The 27,699-nt window shown below is 36.0% G+C and overlaps 3 protein-coding genes across 7 annotated transcripts; 1 reads left to right on the top strand and 2 right to left on the bottom strand.

Moving 5' to 3' along the window:
• Positions 1–9,430: 9,430 nt before the first annotated feature.
• On the bottom strand, positions 9,431–15,697 carry GLYR2 (glyoxylate reductase 2). 2 transcript variants are annotated; one of them, XM_088959809.1, is made up of 13 exons: positions 15,553–15,697; positions 15,167–15,476; positions 14,507–14,585; positions 14,042–14,107; positions 12,953–13,028; positions 12,824–12,879; positions 11,039–11,123; positions 10,828–10,888; positions 10,456–10,508; positions 10,292–10,362; positions 10,125–10,197; positions 9,918–10,022; positions 9,431–9,842 (listed from the first exon to the last, which is right to left on the bottom strand). In XM_088959809.1, the coding sequence occupies exons 2-13, from the start codon at positions 15,384–15,386 to the stop codon at positions 9,675–9,677; spliced, it is 1,113 nt and encodes a 370-aa protein (XP_088815935.1). In that variant the 5' UTR covers positions 15,387–15,476; positions 15,553–15,697; the 3' UTR covers positions 9,431–9,674. The 2 variants fall into 2 exon arrangements, with proteins under 2 accessions (XP_088815935.1, XP_088815934.1); XM_088959808.1 differs by having other exon boundaries at positions 15,167–15,577.
• Positions 15,698–17,980: 2,283 nt separating this feature from the next.
• On the top strand, positions 17,981–23,670 carry LOC148842309 (heterogeneous nuclear ribonucleoprotein 1-like). 4 transcript variants are annotated; one of them, XM_088958646.1, is made up of 6 exons: positions 17,981–18,200; positions 18,304–18,540; positions 18,622–18,760; positions 22,320–22,483; positions 22,621–22,729; positions 22,797–23,670. In XM_088958646.1, the coding sequence occupies exons 4-6, from the start codon at positions 22,373–22,375 to the stop codon at positions 23,012–23,014; spliced, it is 438 nt and encodes a 145-aa protein (XP_088814772.1). In that variant the 5' UTR covers positions 17,981–18,200; positions 18,304–18,540; positions 18,622–18,760; positions 22,320–22,372; the 3' UTR covers positions 23,015–23,670. The 4 variants fall into 4 exon arrangements, with proteins under 4 accessions (XP_088814772.1, XP_088814770.1, XP_088814771.1 ...); XM_088958645.1 differs by adding an exon at positions 20,649–21,101 and having other exon boundaries at positions 18,006–18,200; positions 18,304–18,760; XM_088958644.1 differs by having other exon boundaries at positions 18,304–18,760.
• Positions 23,671–26,346: 2,676 nt separating this feature from the next.
• On the bottom strand, positions 26,347–27,205 carry LOC148842308 (Thioredoxin superfamily protein). Its single transcript, XM_088958642.1, has one exon. The coding sequence runs from the start codon at positions 27,110–27,112 to the stop codon at positions 26,675–26,677; it is 438 nt and encodes a 145-aa protein (XP_088814768.1). The 5' UTR covers positions 27,113–27,205; the 3' UTR covers positions 26,347–26,674.
• Between the last annotated feature and the right edge of the window lie 494 nt (positions 27,206–27,699).

Genomic DNA, 27,699 nt, shown 5'->3' with positions numbered 1-27,699 from the left:
GCTCATTCTAAGCTGTCTCTATTAAATTTAATGATTAATGGGGTTGGATCCGTTCATCCTCGAAAGATATTCCCTGACCCACTTATATCTGGATCGTTGGACAATGTGGGACCACTTCTCGACAAAAGGAAAATCATATAGATGCACACAGATGGAGATATTTGAAATTTTAAACTTCCAATTGAACTGTATATTATTAAGGGTGCAAGTCGGGCCGAGATGGGTCAGGTTCGGGTTGGCCCAATTTCTTTACTTCCCTTTGCCAAATGTTTTTTATTTCTTAAATTCAAGGATTTGGGTCAATTTGATTTTAATATTATTATATATAACAAAACATAATTATCATATTTAGAAAATATACATATGCTTCAACGAGAATTTAAATACATAAATACATATTCATAAAATATTTACCCGGGTTGGTCAATGACTCAAAGGCTTAACCCGAATTCAATAACACAATTAACTCAGTTCATATTTTTCAACTCTAACTCTAATCTGAATTTTAATCTAACCCCACTTTTTCGAGTTAGGTTTAAGTTGTAGTTCTATCCATTAGGTATAATCATTTTGATGATAATCATCCAATAACCTACGTCTTTATCTATATCTATATTATTTATAAAAAAATGAATGTCCTTCCTTTGGAATTTTCATTGGACATTTTCTACCCCTTATCTAAGTAATATACAATGGGCATAAAAAGGGCATATATATCTTTTATTCTTACTCCAAAAAGTGCTCACTTATAACAGTTAATAAATTATCCACTTATAACTATTCAAAAACTGTCCATAAATTATAAATAGTTTTGTCTTGGAGATGTTGTCACGTGAAAATGCACGTACATGTTTACTAATAATTATAAAGTAGATATTTACCCAAAATAAAAAATAAAGTTAAATTTAATTATACAACATCAACTTATATATTTACTATTACTTTATACACATATAAATATAATAACCGCTTCTATTAGCTTTTGTGTATAATATTTTTGTATATTATTCAAGGTGTATATTTTTTGTATTGTTAAATAATTTTATAATTATTAAATATTGCACGTGACATGCGTGCATGTGAATGTAAGAGTTAATAGAGAATGCACACAAATGAGGGTTATTCGTTTATATGTGGGTGGGAAACATATAAAATAAATGTGTTAAATAATTAAATTATATAAAGAGCAGGAAATAAGATTTCTATTCACAAATGGAATCTTTAAAAAAAGGAATATTATTACGAGTTAAATTAAACTAATTTTTTATATAAATGCCATTATTATAGTTTGGATGCTTACCTTTTTATCTCCATATTCCCTATGTGTATACAAAATATGAAACGTGCATTTATTTACAAATAATAAGACTAAAAATTAAAATAATTAAGACTAAAGACGCAATTTGACAGTGTCTGAATTGAATCGATCATGTGATGAAATATTTGATGATATTGATGGCACTGTTTGATGATGGCTGAAGTGGCTGAACTAAGTGACTGTTTGAAAATTTGAAAGGGCTTTTATGCTGTGGCTTTTCAACTTTGGCTTTGAGAGGTGGGAATCATCTATAACTCTATAAGCCTATAAAGCTATAAGCCTATAACTAATGTTACCAAGAGAGCCAAATTTAGTGATTGTACTGGATCCATTTAAGGGGCTTTGCAGAGTGGCTCAGTGGTTTTCCGGAAGCAGTTGGCCCAAAAATGGTTATATACAAAGCTAAGCTCTATTCATTTTCACTTACTTGGGTAAATATATTTAGTCGGGTAAATGTTTTTTAGATTTCACTTGCTTGGGTAAATGAGGTTCCAGCATTTTTGTATGATACATGGTACGTATATAAAAAGAGAGGTAGGAGGGAAAGCCTGTCATCGATATGTGGATAAGTTACTCTCTTTTCACGAAGGTATGAGGTATATGGGTAACTGATATTCTCTGGTATCTTAGTTTATTATGGGACCCAATATGGCCGCACACGAACACAAAGATTGTGATCAATTGCCCAATTAAACAACTTAGCTGCCACTAAATACCAACAAATGAACGGGACCTGATTATTATGCCTTAAAATATTTTAGGGGTTTTTACTGTTTAGTTCATTTCTGAAATCCTAGCTTCACCGTACAATTAGGGGTAGGTGCCAGCTTGGAATTGATACTAAGTCACGGGTGGGTATAACTGTTAAAGGTGGAGGTATTCATAAATTTGAATTGTTGTAGGTTTGTAATTCTAATCAGAATTTTGAGATGGATTGCAGTCTAAAAATCTCAATATTTTATTGCATAATGGATTCTCTCAGCTACTTCACACATCGTCAAATGGATTCTCTCAACTAGGGAAAGACAATATAAAATGAGAGATGGGTAACTCAGCTATTTCAGTTATTTGGTAAGAACACATCTTTTTATAAAAATAAAGCGATTTTTCTTTTGACATTTTTTGCATTCAAAATGAAATTAAACTTTTTCGGTCCAAGTTAGCCTATAAAAAGTTAGATTTTACTCTCGTATCTGCACCCATCACAACCAAACACAATACCAAATTTGCATTCTCACTTTTTGACCAAATTTACATTCATATGCATGCCTTTTACACTCTTATCAAATGCAGCCTTAATTACTTGAGCTTAATTTGGAAGGAGTATAAATATAAATTTGTAGAATGCAAAACCTTGTATTATATATTTATATTTGTATTCCTTCCAAACTGAGCCTTGATTTTTACATTCTATTGGCTGATTCTCTTTGGGAGGTGAAGAAGAAGGTAAGCATAAAATTATCTCAGGCAATCAAAATTTCATTTATGTTAGAATCCAGCTAAAAACAGCCCTTATATTTTAATGAGAATTGTTACAAACAAGAAAAGAAAGAAAACCTGGTCATTTAATAAAATAAAGACTATCAAATCTATTAGTCCTAGAAATAAGATAATTACACATGCAAGTACAGGCACGTTACAGGCAAAAGAAGTGATTCCAAACAACTACAGTCTCCATGAAAATGAATGCAAGAGACAGACCGAGTAAATCAATGACTGAATTCATAATGCACTTCATGGGCTGTCTGACAGTACACATCATGCTCTGTAGGAGGCTTACCAAGTAAAAATTAGAGAGGAACCTCCCATTTCCCTTTGATTGTTTTCTTGCCATCTGTGAATTCTTTTTTCTCTCTCCTCTTGCACTTTCCCACGCAAAATAAATGTTTGCGTTTGCATCAGCAACAAATATAAGTGGCCCCAACAGACCAGTAGTACTATTCTGAGTACTATTGGGTAAGTAATCACTGGTTTATTTGTTTAAAAGTTGCAATTCTATTTCCGAACAATTCAAAACCTTGGGGGGTGAAATACTTTGGAAGATTAGGCCTGAAAATTGGGTATGGCTACCTGCTCTACTAGAATATTATTGGTAGTTGTGGATTGTAGTGGTACACATTACCAAAGTCTAGCAAAACTCACTATGAAATTCAAAATATTACAAGATATGATAAAGTTAGATCATGTATGTATGTCATAATCCAACCTCAATCAAAGGCTCTATTTTTTCTATTTCTTTACATTTCACAAGCACACTGTGGACCACTTAGCCTTTGGGTGGACCTGCTCCACTGGTTGGGGCCTCCTCATATTAAATGTGCAGATATAGAGTTTTTTTATTCTTTTTAGGGATTTGAATCCTTGCCCCCTCAAAAGAAGGGATGCTTAGTGATCAGCTGAACTACTAAGGTCATCAGCCCAAGATTGGTATTGCTTGTAGAACTAGATTGTGCCTGTGGATCATAGAGTTTTTAGTCCTAACCCAATAAAACGCGTATACAGGCCTACTTAGGGTGTCTATCCCTTTTTCTCGGGTAAACCAATGAAGTTCAAAGTATCGACATGGTTAATACTGATTTTTCTCATGTTGAGTGTGTAAATTAGTAGGAAAAAAAGGTTTCAAGTGTCAACCATTTGCAAAAGCAAACATTAGGGTAAGTGCGTTCCTTTTTCTTTTTTCTTTTTTTTTTTGGGTATTAACCTTTGAAAATATGCAATAATCTAATTCCTTGTATTTAGTGTATCAAAAATCTGAAAAACCGATATGTATAGTACAATAATTATTAGGGTTCGATTAAATCATAAAGACATGATATAAAAAAAAATTATATCCAATCAACTGGTATCATAAAAGAGGCCATCAATTAGATGGTATTCATCAAAATTCACAAGATACTTAAAGCTCTTTTAATACAATATCTTTTTGGTATCATAGATTTTTCCTAGATATTAATACTTTGAACCATATCTATGCTTTATTGGTTTTATCTTGACTCTGCTGGATATATATATAAAAAAAAAAAAGTATTATTCAATTTACAATTGGATCTGCCAAATGTCATTGCATCACCATTTTTTAGTGATTCAACCTGTTAACGAAGAGAAAATTTCAGAATCAATTGGGATGTTAGACTTAGAATGTACACATGAGAGCAAATGGTAAGCTTCAGAATCAATCCGGTTCCAGTGGTTGCAGTTTGCTAGATATAGTATCTGCATTTGCATTAGAATCCAGCTCATTTGATTTGGTATTGGGAGTGTACATGGGCCGTGCCTGGTGGGCCTACCATTGGACACAAATTGTGTGGGCCCGGTCCTAGTCCGTATGTCAGTTCTCAGCAGGGAAAAAGAAAGATGACAACTCACAACTAACAGCATTAGTAAATTGTAACGCTTGGCAAATGGGGATGGTGGGCCAAAGTGAACAATGAATTAATAGGTTTCATTTTTTCCCTTTTTTTTTTCTTCATTACAACTACAAGAAAAAGTTGTACAAATCAGATAGGTTAAAAACAATCCAACCAGTTACCAAGCAACCATCCTGATTATGGATGGGATCCAATGTTTTTAAAATCGGGCTGGACTGGAAAAATCAGGAATCGGTCATTTGACTGGTTCTGTTTTAGCCTAAAACGTCTCTTTAACTAAAAATCGTTGATTTGGTTAGTAAATTATTGACCGGTGCAGTTAAACTGTTCAAACAATTTGAACTGTTCAACAATTTTTGACCATTTTTTGTTTTTTTTGTCAGAACAAGTCATCCGTTCGATTCAAACGATCAGACCATTTAACCCGGGAACCAGACCCCTGAACTATTCATTTTAAAAACCTTTGTGGGACCAATTAATTAAAGGGTATGCTCTGATTGTTTTTATTTGTTTTTTATTTATGCAGCATTACTCAAATAAGATTCCAAAATTAATCTTATATAACCCTTCTAACCCATCAACACTGCGTTTATGATCAATTAATATGGGGGGATTGATTGACATTATTATAGCATAAAGAAACTGGACATGCTCCACCTCTTTCGGCAGTGCCATCCAAATAGTGGTTTCACCAAAGCATTCTTTGATCTCAAATCCGTTTAACAAACATGTCCCTAACTCAATTCCATTAAACCCATCATAACCCGTCTCACTTGATTATATGATGTTCTTAAGCAGAAATGGTGTGATAAGCCAATGAGGACTATAATGGGAGACAAAGGGAAGGATTTGAATCCAGACTAAAAAAGGAGTTACGCAACGGGAATAGCCCATTCCCAAATGTCAGCACAAAAAATAAAAGACACTTTAAAAAGAAAAACAAATAAGAAATAGAATTGGGACTGATTGAGTATCCAAAAAAATCCCATGATCAGCATCCTACCTTCTCCAAGCACCCTGTTGGGGTTAACGATCACATTCAGCCACATAAAATGACAATTAAAAAAGAAAAAAAAAAAATTGGTCACAACAGTCAAGACCCAAGACCTACCTAAACGTAAAGTGCCCACCCACACGTAGACCTTTTGATTTTTGAAATCATCTTTGATTAACTAATTCCAAATTTTATCAAAGTTGGTTGCCATATTTATTTTCTTAATGCACCGTACTTTGTTTTTAACTTGAGCAGTCGACCACCGGCCACCCTATACGTCCAATCAGTTCTAATTCTTTTGTTTTTTGTTTTTTGTTTTAACTTTATAAAACAGTTGTTCTAGGAAAAATGAATTAATAAACGTATCTTGAGCGAAGGCTCAAAAGAATCTGAGGTAGTGTTAACGTGCAATTGGTTATTAGGAGTAAATAAATCCTAAAATTCATTAGTTCCTTCACTTTTAAAGCATGGTATGGTAGTCAGCCAAACTTTTTACTTTTTACTACCCTTTATAAATTCTTCTTTGGCTCTGTTTGGTGATAATGCAATTTCATCTGTACTACTGCAAATTTTGGTTCATTTTCACTTCATGTTTCAGTTATTTTATTTGCACTACAAATAAACAAAATAAAACTTGGCTAAGATAGTAGTACTAACCCAGAACTTGCATTCAACACGTTTGCACTCTCATGCTTTTTTTTTTTTTTTTGTACTAATGCAATAAAATTGTACTGCAGATAAACAAAGCCCAAATAACTCACAATGAGAGTATGTTCCATTAAGTTAAAGCATAATCAGCAATGCAATGTGTGCATAATTCTTCTTCAACAGGGATTAGTGAAAAGCCAAAATTGAAGGCTTAATAGCTCAGGGCCTGTTTGGAAGGGCTGAGCTGAAGATTCATCTAAACTGGTTTATAAGCTGTCAGTGTAGGGTCCATCTTGAAAAGAGGCGGGCTTGGGACTTCAAATTAGCTGGGAGAAGAAAAAGTGACTTTTTACTCTCTCTCTCTCTCACTGACACACACAGCTGGCTCAGCTTTGTATCCTTAATCAATTCAAACTCCAAAGTTGCAAGCAACATAACTGGGCCAGAGTGTCAGGTTGACCATATGAATGAATCAGGCAAATCAGTTTGCGATTGAGACTTCTGACACATTTTAAGAGAAAGCAAGTTTGGTGGTCTTTAATAGCAGTAACATTAGTATGGTAAATCTCACAAATTTATGGCATATACATAGCTTCTCTAGTTTTGGGTCCACACATCCAAATGGATGATATGGTATACCAATACAAAATACAGTTGCTGAACTCAATTAACAGAAAAGGGAGATTGTGTGGTTATACACTTAAATAAACTGAGTGGCTCTGTAAGAGGAGAGAGAGAGATGACTAGTGTGGGGAGAGAAGAAAAATAAATGAACTAGAATTTTGGGATGATTATATTGACATGAAACCAGGAAAGTATCGGTATTATATGGTAAAGATAAACCACCTGGGATATAGAGATGAAAAATCTCATGACAAAATAATCAGACTTCTACTTGGTGAGAGATCAGAGATTTAGTGTTGATGCAATTGATGGGGATGACCATGGAAGTAGCACTTCTTTGGTCAGTAAGTTCTATGTGGTTGTGCTTTTCATATAACTACTCCATGTTTATGAGGTACATTTGGGGGGTGTTCCCTAATGTGAATTGTTTTTTCTTATTGTTAGTTTCAAAAACATTGTCAAATAAATAAATAAATAAATAGAGTTCTAAAAACAAAGCAAAACCATCTGGTTTGAAAACGAAGTGTTTCTGAAAACATATTCTTGGTCCTGCATGTGGTGTTGTTTCCAACACTGAAACCAAAATAGTGTTTTTGAATTTCCAGTTTAAAGAACATGTTTTCAACAGGTGATTGATATTATGTTAGATAGAGCATATAATATCTGTATTCCAAAATTTGTTTCTTTTTTTTCTTTCTTTCTTTTTCTTTTTCTTTTTTTTTTTTTTTTTTGCGTTCTTGAAACCACTATTTGGATGGTTTTAGAAACATGTATTATTTTTCAAAATAAAACCAACTTATTTTTGCTTCTCAAAACAAAAACATAGTTAACATGTTTCAATTTTTTTGCTGATGTGGTGATTCTAAAAATTAATGTAAACAAAATAGAAACCCCCTTGGTCTCATGCCAGTGAAAACTATACAATTCAAGGTTTTCAATTGTATAAAATTTCGGGGTTTTATTTGAAATGAACCTGAACAAAACAAACTTTTCTATTTTTTTTTTCAGAAGTTCCAGCACATTATCTATCTATATATAAAATTATTTAGTTATGCTAATATATAATGTTTTCTTCAATACTCACAGTAACACAAGCCATCGTTTTCTTTTAAAACCATTTAAATGATTCTCAAAATGGATTATTATATATAGTATATAGTTTGTACTAGTCTTTTTCTTTTTCATTTTGACTATTTTATTATAAATATAGAAAATTTTCAGTGAAAAGTTAAAATTTCATCCAAATTGTGGAGAACTTTATTCTGTTCTCTTGACATGAAACTGAAATTTAGAAGAAATTAAAATCATTACACAACTTAAGCACATTGAAATTTATTACACTTTTATTAATCAGACAATACATTCATAACATTGACAAACAACAATCCAGATGGTAAAAAAAATCTCAAATCCAGCTATTTGAAAATAATTCAAGCACAGTACCATGCCACAGTGCTTTGTATCAGAGGCCCATCCAATGCCTTGCTTTGCCACCAAAATCAAGACTAAACATAATCAGAATATTGTTTGGGTTTTCCATTTTCACAATGATCCTGGATAATGTTTAGACTAAGTCAACCCTGTCAAAGCTACAAACTTTGAGGCCTTCTATAAACTAATCAAAATCGTAGTGGAACCATGTCCTTCGTTACAGTAAGTTGTTAAAGTGACTAATTGGTGGAGATCATAGCAACAAGTGGAATATTTGACCATATTGACTCATTTTGTTAATCATCTTGACTGTTATTTCCTTCTTTCATATTGTTTGATACTAGTGCGTCTATGTATACGTGGAAAACTAGATCCTTTAACTGAAAAATGCTGGTTTTCACTTGATGAAGGCAATTTTCCTATGGGTGCTGGATAAAGTCTGCAAAGCTTACTTTGTAAATGGCACCTCAGATGAACATTAGCTGGACAAAGCCAATTTACAAATTACTGTACAGGTAAAAAAATACTTAAAGGCGGTATTCCAAAAAAGCAATTGCATGGAGAGAGAGAGCGAGAGAGCATCTTTGTGTGCCCAAACCAGAAAATTAAGGTGGTATTCCAAATTCCAGCTTTAATACCAGAAAATTCAACCTCTTCTCCAAGCTACATATATGTATACTGAATGGAATGTTAGACTGACCAAGTAAAACTGTATAAGGGCCAAATGAGAGAGTAAACTCATAAACTCAAAATCCCCCCCCCCCCGAGCCAGGCATGAACATGCTCTCATTGATTGCAGTAATGGCATTTTCTTATAGTCAATATTAATGAATATCATGTGAAAAAATGCTTCTAATTGCAATACTTTCAGGAATGAATGCACCTATAAATTCACATCAATGTGGTTTCCATAGAGTAACCCAAGCCCCAAGGCCAACCTGCGCACCAATATGGACAATTTGAATAGCATGCCACCTCTTTCTGGACATCATTTCAGATCAACCCAACTAAAAGATTTTAAATGTGAAAAAATGAAAGAAAAAGAAATATCTGAAACCAATAAATGATCCACTATGTTTTGAATTAGAAATGAGCATCCATTAATAATTTCTATCATAACAATAATCAGCACTTCATGCCTACCATGTGAACAATGAACTAGAATGAATAATCAAGTTGGTTGCAACTTAAAAAAACCCAACTTGGGACCCATATTGCATAATACATATCATTCTTAAGTGGAAAAGGAAATTCAGATACCATTATTACATGAATCATAGGAGGTAATTTACTAATTTTCTGAGGATTGCAGTTTTGTTTTCAACGCTTCAATGACTGCTGAGAAATCCTGTTCATTGAGACCATGAGATTTCGCTACCTTGTAAAGTTCATTTGCAGCTGCTGCAATAGGAGTAGGCTGGGAAACAGACTCTGCTAAACCTAGAGCAAGTCTTAGGTCCTGCAATTATAATACATGCTATTAAGGAAGACTATTTCATTCTTCTTTTCAAAAAAACATGACAATATGACAGACCTTTTGCTGATGCTTCAAAGGAAATGCAGTTGGATATGTGGCTTGAACCATTGAAGGACCTTTGGTTGAGAACATTGGTGCACTTATGGCACCTTGTGAAATTACCTACAGAAACATCAAGGTCAGATGGATTTAAAGAAAAAAAAATTGATTTGAAAGAGGGAGTCTAATCAGAATCAGTGCAGATACCATGGACTAGAGAAATACCTCAACTAGAACATTTGGATCCAGACCAACCTTCTCAGAAAGGACTAAACCTTCTGAAAAAGATGCCATCATACTGCAAAGTTTAAATTTATAATTAATGAAATAAGCTCAGTTCATAAACCCATAAATATAGAGTATGGTCTGATTGATAAAATGATTAATCAAACCTCCCCATGATCATGTTGACAACAAGTTTCATTGCTGCTCCATTTCCAACATCCCCAAGGTAAAACCTTGACTGCAGAATAAAAAATAAATAAAGTACAAGGAAAGAGATAACAATGTCACATGTTCAGGTGCAGAGAAATGGATTAGGGGAATGTGAGAATACCTTCCCCATGATGTCTAAGAGTGGAACAACAGTTTCATATAGAGGTTTATCGCCTGTAAGATTGCAAAAATAGCTCATTAGAAAATCCTTCTTAAGTTGGATTCTCTCTCTTATAGGACTGTTTTTCTCTTGTTTTCGGTAAAGAAATATAAGTGAAGCTAAAATGACAAAACAAAAAGAAATATCTGGCTAGACGATAGCAATGTGAATTAAACTGATTGGGCATAAGCAGAATATAACTAGATTTTTTCAATAGCAAACTATGGTCTTTGAGTTGAAAATTCATGCCAGCATGTACAATCACCTTGAGTCAGTAGAAAACTAACAACAATAGACTCAAATATTAAATGCATATTAACAAATAGAAATTACCTGCAGTTAGAAATATCAGCTTCCCATCTTCTGCAGGCTTTTTGGAGCCTGAAACTGGAGCCTATCAAAAAAGCACTAAATCTAAACGGAAATCCTCTGACAGATTATATCGAGTCACTGATGCACATAAAAATAATGACACAACTCTTCCTAGCCAGGTTATTTACTTAAGCTAAAGTTTTAAAGAACAAGAAATAGAAAAGCTTCTTACCTCTAAAAATAATGCCCCAGTAGCTTTAATATGTTTGCCAATCAATTTGGAGGTAACACCATCAACTGTTGAAACATCCACATACCTACCAATATTCATACAAAAGGAGGTATTTTGAAAATTAAGTATGCACTAAAATACAAGAGTACAGTTAGGAAGAAAGATAATTGCAGTCTCATTAACATATGTGTTGTTTAATGCATAACAAAGGCACTTTCAGTAAGCAAAATACACTTGTGTGTCAATGCCATGAATATACAAACGAATGTTAATTGTTCACACAATCAAGGCTTCATCCTGCATACATATGAATGAAGATCCCAAGGACTTGAAGCTTTGAAGGGCCTAGAATTCCTAATATTTGGTCTCACCAGCACTTCGTGAGGAAATATGCCCTAAATACTCCTATAGCAAAACAACAAGCATTGCTTGAGTTTCTTATTTTGAGATGCCAAAGGTTTAGAATAGAAATAAACCACATCAGTAATCTATTAAAAGAGTTACAAGAAAAAGGGGTTCCAAATATACCTCTATACTAGCTTCTCATTAATAATGAATATTCTTTTTTCATGTTAACCTACCTAAAGATTATATACCATCAAGAGTATTATTGTTGGTGGACAGAGTCGACATACATTGTGCCCAACAAATTGTTCCATTCACAAATAACCACCAAAAGACAAGAACAAAGACAAATAACAAATTTTATAAAACTTTCCAATTTGATCAACTAGTGTAGAAAACATGAAGAAATTGAAATAAATAAAAACAAAAAAAATAATAATAGTTGGGTCTAAGTGAAAAAAAAAACAACAAAACAAAATACAGGCAACTGCACAATAATGGATTTAAACTCCAGTGTGATTAGGCTTATAAGTAATTAAAGAAACATGAACTGGTCGCTAAACCTTTGTATGAAGGAAAAAAATACATATTTATCATTCATGCGGTAGAGAACTAAATGATTTATGGTCATGCCCTCACCAACACATGTTCTTGTTGATCACTTGAAGTAATCCGACGAGTCAAAATTGGTTCTATATATATAATTTTTATCAGTGGTCAAAATTGGTTCTATATTTGATTCCTAACACAACCCCAGACCCTCATGGTGTAGAGTATTCATTTCAAACAATAAGGGTAATTTGGTTTGGACTTTCAACTGCCCATTGTTGAGGCAGAGTCAATAAATCCAGAGATGAAAGCTTTTCCTGTTGGGCTTATAGTCACCATTGTCATGGCTTTAAGCCTTTCATCTAATTCTAATTGGAAAGATTCCTCAAACAAATTAAACAGGGGAAAGATTTTGAAAGAAGCCTGTGGATATTGTCTCATGTGCTTAATGAAAATTGGTTTCATCAGGTTCTTGCCCTGCTTGACTTGAATTCCTAGGGATTGGAATGTTGTTTATCTTTGGTGAAGCAAGAACAGAGATTAATTGGAAAGGAGTATATAGCATGTAGTCATTGTCATCAAAAGTTTGTGTATATAGATTTTTCTACAACTCTGCTATAAGAAGCTAGTAATTTTGTAAATTGTTTGTGATCTCCATACTACTATTACATATCTCCTGACAAGTACTTAAAAAATCACTTTCCATCTGAAGATGCAAACTCAGATATACAAATAAAAACTTCTAGAATGTCAAGGATGTTTTCATAGAGATGGCATTATAAACTCAGATATACAAATAAAAACTTCTAGAATGTCAAGGATGTTTTCATAGAGATGGCATTACAAATAAAAACTTCTAGAATGTCAAGGATGTTAAATGGAAATTGATACCCTTTCCCTGGGCGCAACCCATTTGCAGCTCCATACTTGCCACAGGCAACATCCACCTGAAAAAGAATACCTATAATCAGTCATATGAAATTAAGTGCATTCCTGTTGAATTAAATCAACCATACATACTGCACTTTCAGGACCAGCCAGCATCGCAAATGTGACATCACAAGATGCAGCGACTTCCTCTGGAGATGATTTATATCTGCAGAAATGTAGATGCTTAAAATTAACTGAAATGGGTTGAACTCCCTAGAATAGTTTTGGTGATTACAGATCTCGAATAATAGCTACTCTGAAGGTAAATAAGCTCAATAATCCTATCCACTTGAAAAGAGCCCATTTGTCACTAGAAGCCTAGAACCATGTGAATCAATAATAGCATTTGCTGCTGAAAGTTCATTATGATAACAAGCTACAACAAACATGAGTAATTCACATTTTCCAGTATTTGCTAATTTTCCTCTAAAAAAGACTCCAGGGTATAAAATAGAAATATTAATTCATATGATGGAGCTAAGTGCATTCAGATCCTATATGTTCCAGGATATTTCAGTCATGCTGAAATCAGTAGGTTGTAACAAGATAATCCAAGATATATGTCTTTCCTACTCAATTCAACTTGTTTCAAGTCTGAGCAATACCATTTTGAAGAAAAAGAGAAGCATATACTGGATTCAAGTGCCTTGAGAACCTCTAAATATTATCTATGCAACCAGAAATGGCAGGTTTTCAATATATTCTGAACAGGAAGTGCAATGAAACATCTAACAGGTAATATATGAAAATATCCGTTAATCTAATAAGAAGTTTAATTGGTGACTTTGTGTAAAATCCTGTTGTTTGGTAATATCTAGATTTTGCAGGAAACCAAAGCACGAAAGGTATAGCTAATAATGAACTTTATGGCCTCAGAGTGGACATGTCTGACAGTAGAAACTACACAGATGAAGTAAAGTTGGAATGGCACCCAAAATAAAAGGTTCTCCACTAAACATGAATTCCCACCATTAACTGGTGCATATTACCTAAACTTGATTTCCCCAGTATCTATACATTTAATAGGAAAATCCACAATCAAGATCAAGTTAAATATAAGTAGCTCAAGCATAAAAGTGACAGAGAACAATATACTTTGGGAGAAAGAAAAATGTTCTGAGGGGAAAAAACATAAAATAATCAAATGGGTTGTATGCAACCATTTCATTGCCAACTTACTTTGCTCCCAAGCTGATGAGAGGATCACACTTGCTCTTGGTCCTATTCCAAACAGTCACATCACATCTACAACATACAAGTAAAAGAATTAAACTTTGGGAATATCCACTTCCCCAGCTTAGAACCAAACTTGTGTGTAGGAACAAAAATATCATCACAATTCTTGCATCAATACTCTGTAAACAAGATCATGATTTAATGATTTGCATTCCCAAAAACCCATTACTCCAGGTACCACACTTCACAAGTAGAAAAAGAGTCAGTGGACTGGAAGAAGGAAATTTAGGCTCTCTTAAACGCATTTAAATTTTAAGCACCTTCTTATGCCTTAAGCTCGTAAAATAATTCTTTAAGAGAATATTAATATTTCTCAATTATTGTTCTTACTACTTCATTAAACAATGCACAAATTTAAGCTAGCATGTTCTCTAATGCAATTCATCGGTTAAGGTAATCATAACATACCCAGATTTTATCAGATTTTGTGCCATTGGAGAGCCCATTATTCCAATACCCAAAAATCCTATTCGAGATGGAAGTTCCTCTGTTGCAAGTACAATACAAGAAACATTTAAAGCAACAAATACGGAGAAAGAACTTTTGATCAACTCCAAATCCATTCTTCTATTAGCAACTCAACTCAACTCAGCTTTAACCCCAATTAAAAATTTACTTTAGAAAGTATATTGATTGAAGAAGACTTTCTACTGCCTTTGGCCATCAAATGAACAGATAGACAGAAACTCCAATACAACCAATAGAATGAAAGAAAAACAAGAGGGCCGCCGAATAAGAGCAGACAATCCTTTCCAGTTGCGTTAACCACTTAAACCCCAATCTTGGTTGGAAAACGCCAACCCCCTTTAAAATAGCATTAATTTTAAGCTTCTTTTCAGAAGCGCAAATCTCCTTCATATTCCATAGTAGTAATAAGTTAATAAAATGAAGGAAACAGGCTTTCAGTTTATTTTAGAGGCAAAATTAACAAGTAAAAACACAAGTTTCTTACAATTTTGCTGCTATGAACCTCAATACATTCAGCAAAATCGAAACTAAAACTTGAATATTTGCACGTCGGGAAAAAAATCAATTGAACCAGCAGTATTGTGATAAGAAAAGATAGACCTTTAGATGTTGCATTGGTAGCCTGAGAAGAAAAGGCGTTGGCAGAGACACAAAGGCGTGGCTGAGTAGGGAATGATGAGATGGGTGGGCCTGGCAAGCGGTTGGAAATACGGGGACAGAAGTTCGAGCACATTGCCACGGTAGTTGGAATGGCGGTTGATGGTTTCAGAACTATCGAAGAGACGTCATAGAAGTTGTTCTTGATGACTGCCATCGCCATTTCTTTTCCTGCTTTTATCCCTCCAGATACCAAATGTGAGGTGCAACGATGGAATGGAAGGCTGGCAGCAGTGACACGAATTTCCTACTTCTGTGCAGACAGACAGACGATTAGGATTAGAAATAGATAACTTATCTCTACCCACAACAAGTCAAGAGCACTCTACCACAGAACAGAACACTACAGCCCTCTATTGATGTTTGGATATGGGATTGGGTCTATTAGTCCAAAGCAACCCGACGCATGAGCCCTAATTCCCTAAACACAGTGATAAATCCGGATTGCAAGTCTCTAACCTTTCGAGTGCTTTCGTGTTCAGGGGCAAGTGTATTCTACCAATAAAATGCTTCCAACGTTGTCCCAACAGGCCACTGTAGCATATATTGGGAATGCTCTAATTGTTTAAGGGTTATGGAATCCATGATAAGGTTTCACATCAGTAAAATTCATGATTCATTTATTTTATTATTGTGCACGAAATCTACTGCCCACTAAACAGACAAAGCGTTATTGCCACAATAAATTAGTAGCTGATTCAAACTTGTATTCAGCAATGTCATTGGCTGGGGCAAGAGGAGTTTCAGGAACTCTCAAATAATATGAGCTCCCTCTGCTAACTCGATGATTTTACAACACCTCTCGACTTAGAATTGTACAATCGTAGCAAAGACCGGGATCTCTAATTCATTCAATTGTAGCAGAGACTTGGGATAAAATCCCACTATCACCAAGGTTAGGAGATTAAGGGGAGAGGGATTGTCGGGCCACTAATATGAATTATTTTCAATTTTCAAATTTTTAAAATCATGTATATTAAAAATTTAAGTTAGGTTTTTCATTTGATGTTTTGATAGATTTTTATTTAATTTAAGAGACTTATTATATTTTATCTAGCATGTGACCCTGTTATGGGGCAGTCACACATATGTATTATTTTGGTTTTTACTCTTTTTTTGTTTTTTATAGTAATATTATTTTATTAGAGTTTCACTATTTGTCTAATAATTATATTTATATTTGAAATTCAAATAAAACTAACTATTGAAATTGTAGGCTATAGACTGAAGTGGTTGTGGATAACCACTTTTACATTTCCTGCATTTTTTTAGGAATGGATGAGAATGGGAACTTTCCCACTTCTCATGTATTTCTAAACAACTATTACTGAATGTATGACACTTATCTTAAAGTGTCACGTGTATGAATTAAAATTTTTTAAGGCTTAAATCATATTTCATTCATTGAAGAAATTGATACAAGTTCTCAATAAGAACAAAATATATAAATGGATGAAGTAGAATATAACGAGCTTATGCAATAAAAAAAAAGGTGAATTAAAATCACCAATAGAAGTATATAAGCACAACTCCAATCCACCACAAATGGCAAAAGAAATGACATGAGAGGTTCCCAAAAGAGACTGCAAGGAGCCGATAATAGGATGGTTGGGGTAGATCTGCAAAAGATAGCAAAGCCCCAAACATTACAACTATTACTAGAGATTGTAATTGCTTTCCATAACTGCATCCGTGGAGAACTGTGAACGGAATTGACCATGAATTGAATAGAACTGCGAATGGACAATAAAGCATAAAGCAACATCCACTGTATCAAATGCCTGATACATGATCCAAGAGAAAAGTAACCCCCTTGTCAAAATGCTTGTAGAAAGAAGGAAAAAAAAGTACAAAGGAGGTGAATAGTGGAGAGAACTAGATGGAAAAGGTGAGAGAAATAGATGGGAGGGAGAACAATGTGAAGAATGGAGAAAACTAAATGAGAGGAATAATGAAGAATGAAGGCAGAGAGAGAGAGAGAGAGAGAGGGAGAGAGAGAACAATATGCTTTTTATGTATATGAGGAATGGGTTTTCTCTTTAAAAATGTGAACAGCCAACTTATGATATGTTTTTTCCAGAAATTCGAGGTTGCCATGTGTGTGAATGGTGGGGGGCTATGGCCTGAAGACCTTCCTTTAATATATACTAGATGGGTTGCATCATTGAAAAAGAAGTATAAGTTAAATCATAGGGCTGTGTTTGGTACCATTGCTGTTTTTATGTGAAATTTTTAGAATTAATCAATACAAATTTGGCTAGAGATATTTATTGTGACCAATGTTTTAAGTATAGATATATCTGATACACATGGACATGTATATCAAGTGTTTCAACTGTTTTAGAAAACATTTTATTTTTTATTTTTCATATGTTTAGAGGGGATGATATTAATGTAGTTTGACATTTATCAAAAAGATATAATATGATTGTAACATCTCACACACATAGTATGATTGTCATATTTTGAAAGTTTCGAATACTAAATTATCACATTTTAAAATTTTAATGACCAAATTATCACTTCAGCCAAATTACAAGATATTTCGTACCGACTGTTGGGACCTGATCCGAAATCTAAATGGAGAGTTCGGTGGATCCCGCTCATGGGTGACCGGCCCGAAATCTTAAACCTAATGTCGAAATTCCGTTCAAAATAAATAATATTTCGTATCGGTCACAATGTCCGAAACCGAGATTCCAAGAATATCACATTTCACCAACATTTAAAACCGTATATCGGAGGCGTCACCTTTTCAAAACGAAATATTCAAATAGTAGTTACTCCTCATATTTGTTTTCGTTTTTTCTTGCAGGAGCACGGTGTTTTTTACACAGAGATTTCCGTTCTACGTCTCTGCAAGACCGTAACCCAAGCCACAGAAAGTTCCGTCTCTTGCATCGTTTAGTCAGAAGAGGAGAACCCTGGAAGTCTGTAACTCATTGAAATCCTTCTTTGATAAGCCTTCGATAGGGAGGTATTTCGTCCGAGGGTCTTCAGTCTTTTTAGGGTTTTTTTTATTTTGATGACCTCAAGAAAAAAGTTCGAAGTCCTATGAAATAATATTTGCTCGTTCGCAGGTCTATAGGTACAGACAAAAGGAAAAAAAAAAAACGTAGAAAGAACAGAAAATAAGCCATGGGCATTGCGGAAGAGAAACGAAACAGAGATGATAACGTCCCCATTAGCGGCGAAAGTGAGGAAAGATATTTTGAGGGAGAAACTAGTGAAGAACCATATTTGGAACGCGGGACCGGAAGTGTATGTAATGCAAGCGATGAGATAAAGCAGTCAGATATCCGCGGTTCCCCTCCAGGGTTAGTTTTAAGGTCTTAGGATTTTATAGTATGGATTATAGAACTCTGTATGTGCTTGTGTTAGAAATTTTGGTTTATTAGATTTAAGGAGAGCGGGTTCTCGCGCTGAAAGTCAGCCCTCCCAAATTTACCGCGAAAATGAGGAGAAAAGGAGAATAACCACTGTACTTTTCTTGTTTTCGAATCTTCGTTGGTGGCGTTGCCCGCGACACGACAGAAGGTACAACCATCGTTATTGCCTCTCGTTTTATAAGCTTATAAATGCAATATTTTGTGACTTATATTTCTTAACCTCTTAGTCGGATCGTTGGTGGTAATAAGGTATTGTGAATCTTTGATAGTAAGATGTTATCGTGATTCTCTAGTAGTTTGATTATGATTTTTTCCCATCGTTTCGAGGACGGGCATAACTGATAACTATTTCCAGTGGCAAAATTGGATAAGAATTGTGGTCCATTTATAATTGTGCTTATTTAGGAACTGGTATGCAGAGAATGTCGTGAGTTCATTGTTGCTGAAACAGATATTAATAGAGTTCATTGTTGCTATTGTAGCAAAGGTCCTATTATCTAAGGCTGTGCCTTTTTTTACCTGGGGTGGTGCTGGAAGCGGAAATGCAGGAGGGAAACACCGAATTGGTGGATTCTGGAATGACTACCCAACTAATAATCCCAGAACACACCAAATGAAACAAAGAAGAAAGAGAAGTAACATTTTTAGAGATATTCTCATTTTATGGGGAATAAAGGGGATCCATCTACGAGAAACTTATGCCATGATGCACAAAGTCTCATCATTTAAGGAGAAAAGGTCAAGTAAAATAACCCATTGTTTTGTTGGCACAGGGAGGGACTGAGCTTTCTGATTGATGTTTAAAATGGTGTGGCGAAATTCTAGGGTTGGTAAAATGATAAAAAATGAACACTGCATCCATATGGAAAGCCCTAGGATAATCACGGATGGTAGCATAAGGTGTTCACTCTTCTATCCAGTTATCCCTTTTTTGGTGAGGTGTAGGAAGAAGGTGCAGGTTATCTTGTCCTGCATGAAACGGATGATTTATCAGTAACTAATGCTAGGTACATGTAGGATTTGGAGAATGACCATAATTTCTGTGTCAAGATCTTGCTTTTATGTGTAGATTGATGTCCTAGATTTGAATGCTGTAGCAGAAACGATGGAAGACATGAAATTTTGGAGAACAACCATAATTTCTATTTAAAAATATTTCTTTGATGCAAGGTCTATACTTCAGTTTGTAGTTTGATGCCCCAAAGGTGAATGGTGTGACAGAAAGGATGTGGAAAGTGTAAGTTGTCTTTTGCTAACAAACCTCTGGTAGCATCAAGAAGAAGAAATTTGTCTGATGAGCAATAGGGCCTAAAAACCAGGCCCAAGCTCAACTAATAAGGGGTCTCTGTACTTTCTCAAGAAAGGAAAGGGTTTTTTTCTGGTGAGAAATGAGGCCTGAAAACCTGGCTTGAGCTTGACTCAAAGATGCATTCCAATAAACAAAGCCTAGCTGACTTGCAATTCTAATCCATGATATCCTAGACTCCTAGTTACCCTTCAAAAGAAAAAGTAGAATAAAGATCTCATCCATTTAATCACCACTAAAGTTAACCTCCATTTTAACTCTCCATAATCCTGAGGCATACTGTACTCTCAAACCCTGTAGCGATGTTAAAACCTTGATTTAATAGTTGTTCCTTTCCTATTTGGTCCGCATAAAGCAGTAATTATATTCTCTGTTTCCCTAAATGTGCCTGCTATGCAGATGGTCCTGGTCTAATAGTGGGATCTCTCACACACCATTAACTGCCTTGCTCAAGAAAAAGAAGCAATTGACTGTCAGCCCTCTTGTGATGGAACTGATTGAAAGTTGAAACATCTGTAAATTCTTCCATGGTTATGATCCAATGGGTTTCTTTTGACTTGCTATCAAGTTAGTCATGATATTAGCTTCTTTTTCCATTGACATTAAAAAGTCTAGTGTTTATTTCTCATTTCCTTCCCAATCAAGAACGAAAGTGAAACATGATTTTGCATAGGGGGCAGGTTCACTGTTTCGTTAAGAATGAGTTTGATATATCTATTTTGGTGTGCAGGATCTGAGCTGGCAGTTGGAACATGTCCAGTGATCTATTTCATGCTAATTCCATCTGGCAAGTTTCAGTCCGGTTGCCATGTTTCAGTTGAAGAAGATCCAATTTGTGATGAAGAAAATTCAGATTTGCAATAAAAAATGGTTATGGGGCTGATGTCAACAAGGAAGCTAAACATACGGCCACTTAGAGGGTTCAGCAGTCTTTCTGCTATATGGCATAAGTCCTGCTCATAGGAACTTAAAAATCCACATTGATGGACATACTCAAAGATTGCCTTAACCTCTTAGTAAACAGAGCAGGGGGTGCCCAAGTGCATTACAAGAAATACACACTGAGTTGTTGCATTCTTAGTCCTTCGAAGCTGTGTTTTGTTAACATTGCTATTGGTAACACTGTTTGACACATAAGAAGTATGGCATTTGTGAAAGTCAAGAGAATAATATGGACTTAGAAGTAAATACATATTCCCTATAGGACAAATGGACATTGTACTGGACTAAATAGTGTACAGTTTATGGATCCGTGTAAGAAGTGTAATTGTTGTCATGTTTGCCACATCTTAGATAACATAATATTAATATCCAAAAATTCTAGCTAAAGCTCAATCAGTATGGAACTTTTTTGGATTTGTCTGGGTATTTCAGTAACATAAGGTTTGTGCCTGTTACAGTTATTTTACTTTTGTTGTGGAGCAATAATTGCTTAACTGTTTGGCATATGTGTTATGGATGTATTCAATTTTTGGATATATCCATTCATCAGTGCCAGTTGCCACAAAATGCATATCCAAGGTATCTTTTTAATAAATTGGCTACACCAACCATCTAACTTTCTTGCCATCTTAATTTATCTTCCCTGATTTTTGTGGCACAATAGGTGACGTTTTGAAACCTTTTTTTTTTTGTTGCATCTAGCAAGTGGAAAATGAATTACCAGATAGGAAATATTTTTGTGTTTTTTTTTTATGAATAACATAATTAACATCATTAATAGAAATAAGTCATTACAAAGATGCTTGCAGAACAGAACCCACAGTGATGGTTGGCCACGGTTAACCATTACCAATACATAAAATAAAGAAACTTTACAACTCCCCACCTCGGGGAACTGGTCCCCAAAAGAATTGATTCCTCATTGCTCCTTGTTTTGCTATTGAGTCTACCAGAGCATTAGCAGACCGTGGAACCAAAGCAACTTAGCATTTAGGTCACTCAAAATGTTTTTCTATGCATTTTTTAGCCATAAAATGATTGGAGGAATTTTTCGTCTTTTTTAGAATGTTTTGTTGTCAATCTTTTTGTTAGCCATTTTCCACTCTTGTACCTGAAAAAATGTAGTTTGTATTGTTTGTGGTTCCATATTTCATCATATGTCCACCTTTTAAAACCCATGCTTTAGTAGTGCACTGTGCAGCATGCTTCAAGAACAATATAGAGAAATAGCTTATATTGGTAAATTCATGTCCTGTATGTGTTTTGGTGCACGGGTATTGTAGATGCTTTTCTCTTAAAGTAGAAAACTTACCGATTTGAATCTTGGAAGTTGGAGAATAATTTGGGTAGTTGGTAACTTGGTATTTCTGTTGTACTTGCACACGGTTCAGTTTTTATCTATTCCATGCATACATTTTCTCCAGCTTCTTCTTATTGAATTTCCGGTAATTTATGCCAGAGGCTTTCACCGATTATTTCAACAAATATGGAGAAATTAGTGATTCAGCAATAATGAAGGATAAACATACTAGAAGGCCACAGGGGTTTGGATTTGTTACATTTGCTGACCCAGCAGTTGTGGAGAAGGCTTTGGAAGACGGACATATTATTGATGGCAGAACAGTAAGATTGGAACTGCAAATTTTAATTGCATCATGTGTGAATATTTTCATTTAAAATTAGTAGTTTTTCTATTGCTCAATGCCTATTCCTTGATCTATATTCTTTTGATGCTCATTGGTTGCGCTTTCTTACCTCAGGTAGAAGTGAAGAAAACAGTCCCAAAAGGGGATATGCAAATGCAAGTTAAAGTGGAGCAGATAACCAGAAAGATTGTTGTTGGTGGAATACCCCCATCTTTCACCGAAGGTATTAATGCAAACCTGGTCCTTGACAACTTCTTCTCCCTTGACCAAATATTTTTATTTTATGGCAGATGAGTTGAAGGAATATTTTTCTTCATATGATTCCATTATTGAGCACCAGATCATGTGGGACCATAGCACCAGACTGTCACGAGGTTTTGATTTCGTCACATTTGAAGATGAAAATATTGTCGAAGAGATCATATCTGAGGGAAAACCACATGAACTTGGGGGCAAACAGGTGAACCGTAAAATCAAGATAGGAATACATTCTAGTGATTGGAACTAACCTGGAGAAGGGTATGATACAAGAGCTCATAATGGTAGTGTTTCAACCTCATATGGGGAGTTTGGCAGTCATGCAGTTGGATATAATGCTGGTTATATATTTGGTGGAGGGTATGATGGAAGAATGGCAGGAGGGTATTATGCAGGATATGACCTAGGCTATTATGGGTATGGTGCTGGGTTTGATGGATCCATGTACTATGTAGAGGCATATGGGGGGCCACTTGGTATTGGTGGTGCTGGTTGTTAGGGTGCATATGGGAGTACTGCTGCTGTCAACGGAAGGTATCACCCATATGGAAAGCGAGACAATTTACAGAATACAGGTACAAAACCTATGGTTACTCATGGCGCATAAAAGCAGAAGTTATCATCTATGTGGAAGGAACTATTTTGAGGATCTGTTGGATGTCTTGTTCTGATTCTCATGAAGCATACACGTAGTCCTTTTCTTCTTGGGGTTCTGTATGTCCAACCTCAAGTCTTGATGTCACAATTAGAATGCTTCAAATTTTTTTTTTCATATTTTGTGAATGGTGTAATTGTTGGGTTTTCTTTTTCTTTTTGTTCAGTTGACAAGTAGATACAAGCGACTGATTATAGATTATAATTGCAGAATTTATCAATGCAAAATTGCAAATAACGGGGTTTTCATAATGTTAATCAGGTTCAGTTTGGAAGGAGTACAAATACAAATATGTAGACGGTAAAACCTTGTATTTTGTATGTATTTGTACTGTACATATTTGCATATGTATGCTTATTGAGGTTGATTTTCACTCATCATCATCGTCTTTGTCAGGGTGTTGTTCACCCCTCCAGTGTCCTCCAGATTTATTGGGCTTGAATTCCCCCTGTTACTTGGCAAAAAGAGCTTTCGTTCTTGGAGGTGGTAGGAGTATAACGCGCTTGGGGACAAGACTTGCATTGTCAATTTTAGGCTTAGATTTGAAGTATCAACGGATATGTATCGGCTTTGCATAGTATCTGCAGAGGCCTATTCCCATCCACGTCGAGCCTCCATATTTAGTAAGATCAGAAATCTGAAGCTGGTTGTCAATGTATTATTGGCTAGAAAGTTTCTTAACATCTCCAATGGTTCTTGCTACTGTACCGTCTAGCCTTAAGAGAACTCCATTAGTCCCCAGCACTAGCAACCCTGGTGTTAGAGCAGCTGCCATCAAACTTGGGTGGTAATAGGATGTAGGAACACACAACACAAGGAGTATGGTCTTGTGGGGATGACTGAACCATTATAGCTCCCTCTTTGTCATCTTTATTGGAAGCCAATGAACCATCATCAACTCCTTTTACCAGATACATGGCATTACCTGCAAGGGGATTGTATAGCTCATTTTAGTCTTTGTCATCTCATACTACACTTTACATACATAGATAATATTATAGATACACAGATAGTTTCCTTCCAGGTGCATTGAGATTATCTCCTTGTCTTCTCATACTACACTTTACATCAGATCCACTACCATCTTACTCTAATGGTGACGGTGCATTGAGATTATCTGTAGTAATGCTAGCCAGTTGGAATAATTTGGGAAAGCGAAAAAAAAAAAAACTAAGCTTTTGTATAAGCCACAACCAAGGGACCGTTGGAGCAAAACTTGCTTACACAGATAATATTATAGATAAGACTGTCATAGAAAAGAATACACGGTTGGAAGACTCTAGGGTGGGTACTCTAAATCTATCAGAGCAAAGCAAACCCATCCCTGTTGACGCTTATTTAAGTACAGCTTTCGTCATACATTCATACCTAAGCTGTGACATAAGCCCCGCCCCGCAGTATTTTATTGCTACAACCTTGAGTAGGCCATACACTATTACATCCTTGGAGCTCCAACCCTGCCACTGCTTCATTCCTTTTAAATTATTTAATTTTCAAAATAAGATATTGGGTCAATAAATAGGGGTTTGTCTTTCCTTTTACTCTAATCAATTTCTCTGTGATGGAATGAATAGGGCAAATAAATTGCTTCAACAGTCTCAAACGAATCCTGCCTGTTTAAAATTTTCTTTTTTTTTTTGGCGAGAATTCTTCACCCTACCAGGCTACCACTCAATAAATAAACATAAAAAAAGAGTGGGACCCAGCCCAATATGTCCTTTTATTTTGTCCTGTAGTGCGTAGTGTGCATGTTCATGACAAGTGGGCAACCCTTCCCACTAAAAGAGGGCAAGATCCGAGGAGTTGCATGGAAGTCGTTGTTTACTCATGTAGATGTAGAGTTGTAACTGGTAGTACACAATAATTGCAAGGGAATGTGGATGGTGCAGATGCTCTCTCATCTTTTGGTATTTTGGATTTGGATCCGTCCGTTGTTTGTAGTTGCAGAGACTAGAGAGAGAGAGAGGGGGGGGGGATGGTTGTCAGACGAGATTCCATGGTCATAGGCGCTATGATAGGCCGGCCGGCCTCCCCACTCGCCATTGGCAATGGAGGCATCATTGGCTCATGAAATAAATGAATCATTCTGGAAACGTCAGTAGAATTTCTCAACTCAACTCCAACGGGGGGAATCTGTTGTAAGAGCCGGTGCATGGATGACACGTGTACACGGCGAATATGCTAGTTGTTCATACTTCATACAATTCAATGTCATATTAAGAAATTAATTAAAGGTTTATTTTTTAATTATTAAATCAAACCTCATAATAATATTTAATTAAGAAAAAGAAAAAAACAAAGAAGAAAGAAAGGGAAGGTGACTGGTGGATGAGCCCATTCAGGCACTTGCACTTGGGGAGGAAGGGCAACGAAAGGATGGGCTGTCCTTTTCCAGCTGTGTGCTTTCCAATCCCAACGACATGACATTACCTGTTCATGGTTTGGTTTTGATGTGTTCTCTCTCTTCCCCCATTTTCACTCTCTTTCCTCCCCTGCCCCCCAACTGCCATCACCTCCTCTCTCTCTCTCTCTCTCTCTCTCTCTGCTTGCTTGATATAGAAAAGAAGAGGTGGTCTTAACAGTTAAGAAACAGAAAGAGCTCCTACAGAGACAGAGCCTAAGTAATATGGCTGTGTATAGGCTGAACTGAAGCATCTGGGACGTCTGCTGCTACGTGTTGCTCATGCAAAATAGAGTACCCCAGTCATATTAAAACACCACACATGGCCTCCGCAGAAGCAGAACCATCTCCTCACCTCAGAAGATATGTCTTTGATCCCCTACTGGAAACTGAGGATGGAGTTGAGCTCAAGAAATCATTTCATGGATGGGGGTGATGGGTGATGGGTCCCCGTGTTATTTATTGTTTACTTAACACGTGGTCTCGTTTTCTGCATTTCTGCTCCTTCCCCCTCTACAAACTCATAGACGCCACACACTCCTCAAATAGAGTAGTAATTATAAAACCTTTAAAATACAACAATTCTTTCTTCTTCTTCCTTCTTCTTCCTTCTTCTTCTTCTTCTTTTAGTCCTTACATCATCTCTGCACTGCACCAATTCAATCTTTTCTCCCCCCAACTATAAACAGTAAAAAGGAAAGGAAATGAAACAAAAAAAAAAAAACAAAATAAAAATATAAAACATCGAGAAAGGGTAAGAGAATTCCTAATTTGTTCAATTACAATGATGGTGATATTAATATCTCTGTAGGTAGGAACCGAGATTACAGAAATAGGGTGATGAGTGATGAGCATCAGTCCCAAAGGGCACCAACATCTCTAAGCTTGGGCACAAGATGTCCACTGACATGAAGAGCCATGAGACTTTCTAGACCTCCGACGCGCGTCCCACCTATGAAAACTACCGGAGCAGGAGCACCAGTCCCACCTTCTCCGTCGCTGTTATCAAGAGCAGCGAGAGCACCCAACTCTCCATCGTCCAATTCGATGACGGTGGGGTGCACACCTATGGTGGACAGTAGCCTCTTCATCACATGGCACATGTAGCACGACGGCCGGCTGAATATGACCACCGGATTCTCCGATATAAGCCGCTCGATCTTCTTCTCCACCGATTCCGCCACATCTATCGTCAAAGGGCCTCTTGTCATCGCCGTGGCTGTTGCTGCCGCCGTTAGCTCCACCCTCACTCCCCCGTCCGATACAGAACGGAAACACCCTATCCCTTGCATCCCCTCCTTTGCTCCTCCACCGCCGGTGTGTGAGAAAGAAGAAGCAGAGAGACAGATGACCTTTTTTGTCAACGAACTAGTGGGTTTGAGGAAGGGAGAGGGTTATATAAAAAGAAGGGAGTCGATTCAGTGGGTCGAATGCAATATGATGCAATAGCCAAAAGCAAATCTCAATGTAGACCCCACTTACACTATATTTTGATCAGTAATTATTTACGTCATCAAATGAATCAACGGCAAATAAGGCTGGACGAGTCATTTAATATTCGAGGATGACGTTGTATTGTAATTCCAGAAGTGGAAGTTGGTCACATGGAGGGCTGAGAAAGGAGAGAGGAGAGAGAGAAAGACGTCAGCACCACGTCGCATGAGAAATGATGATGCAAGGCATACTGGTGAAAAGGAGGAGAGGGAAGGAAGCGTCAGCACTCAGCTGGGCCTGAGTTTGGACCAACGGCTGCACCAAGTGCTGAACTGAACATCACTCTCCTTTTTCTTTATTTTATCGGATGAAAATCCGCACTCTTCGTCATTCTGACGTCTCCTTTCGACACGTGGAACCATCCCCTTCGCTTTCTTTGCTTCTC

Source organism: Nelumbo lutea, chromosome 8 (assembly GCF_056320005.1).
Source record: "Nelumbo lutea isolate HS-2025 chromosome 8, American lotus-T2T, whole genome shotgun sequence".
Taxonomy (NCBI): Eukaryota; Viridiplantae; Streptophyta; class Magnoliopsida; order Proteales; family Nelumbonaceae; genus Nelumbo; species Nelumbo lutea.
The sequence above is the reverse complement of the archived record's forward strand: the minus strand, read 5'-3'. Positions and strand labels throughout refer to the sequence as shown.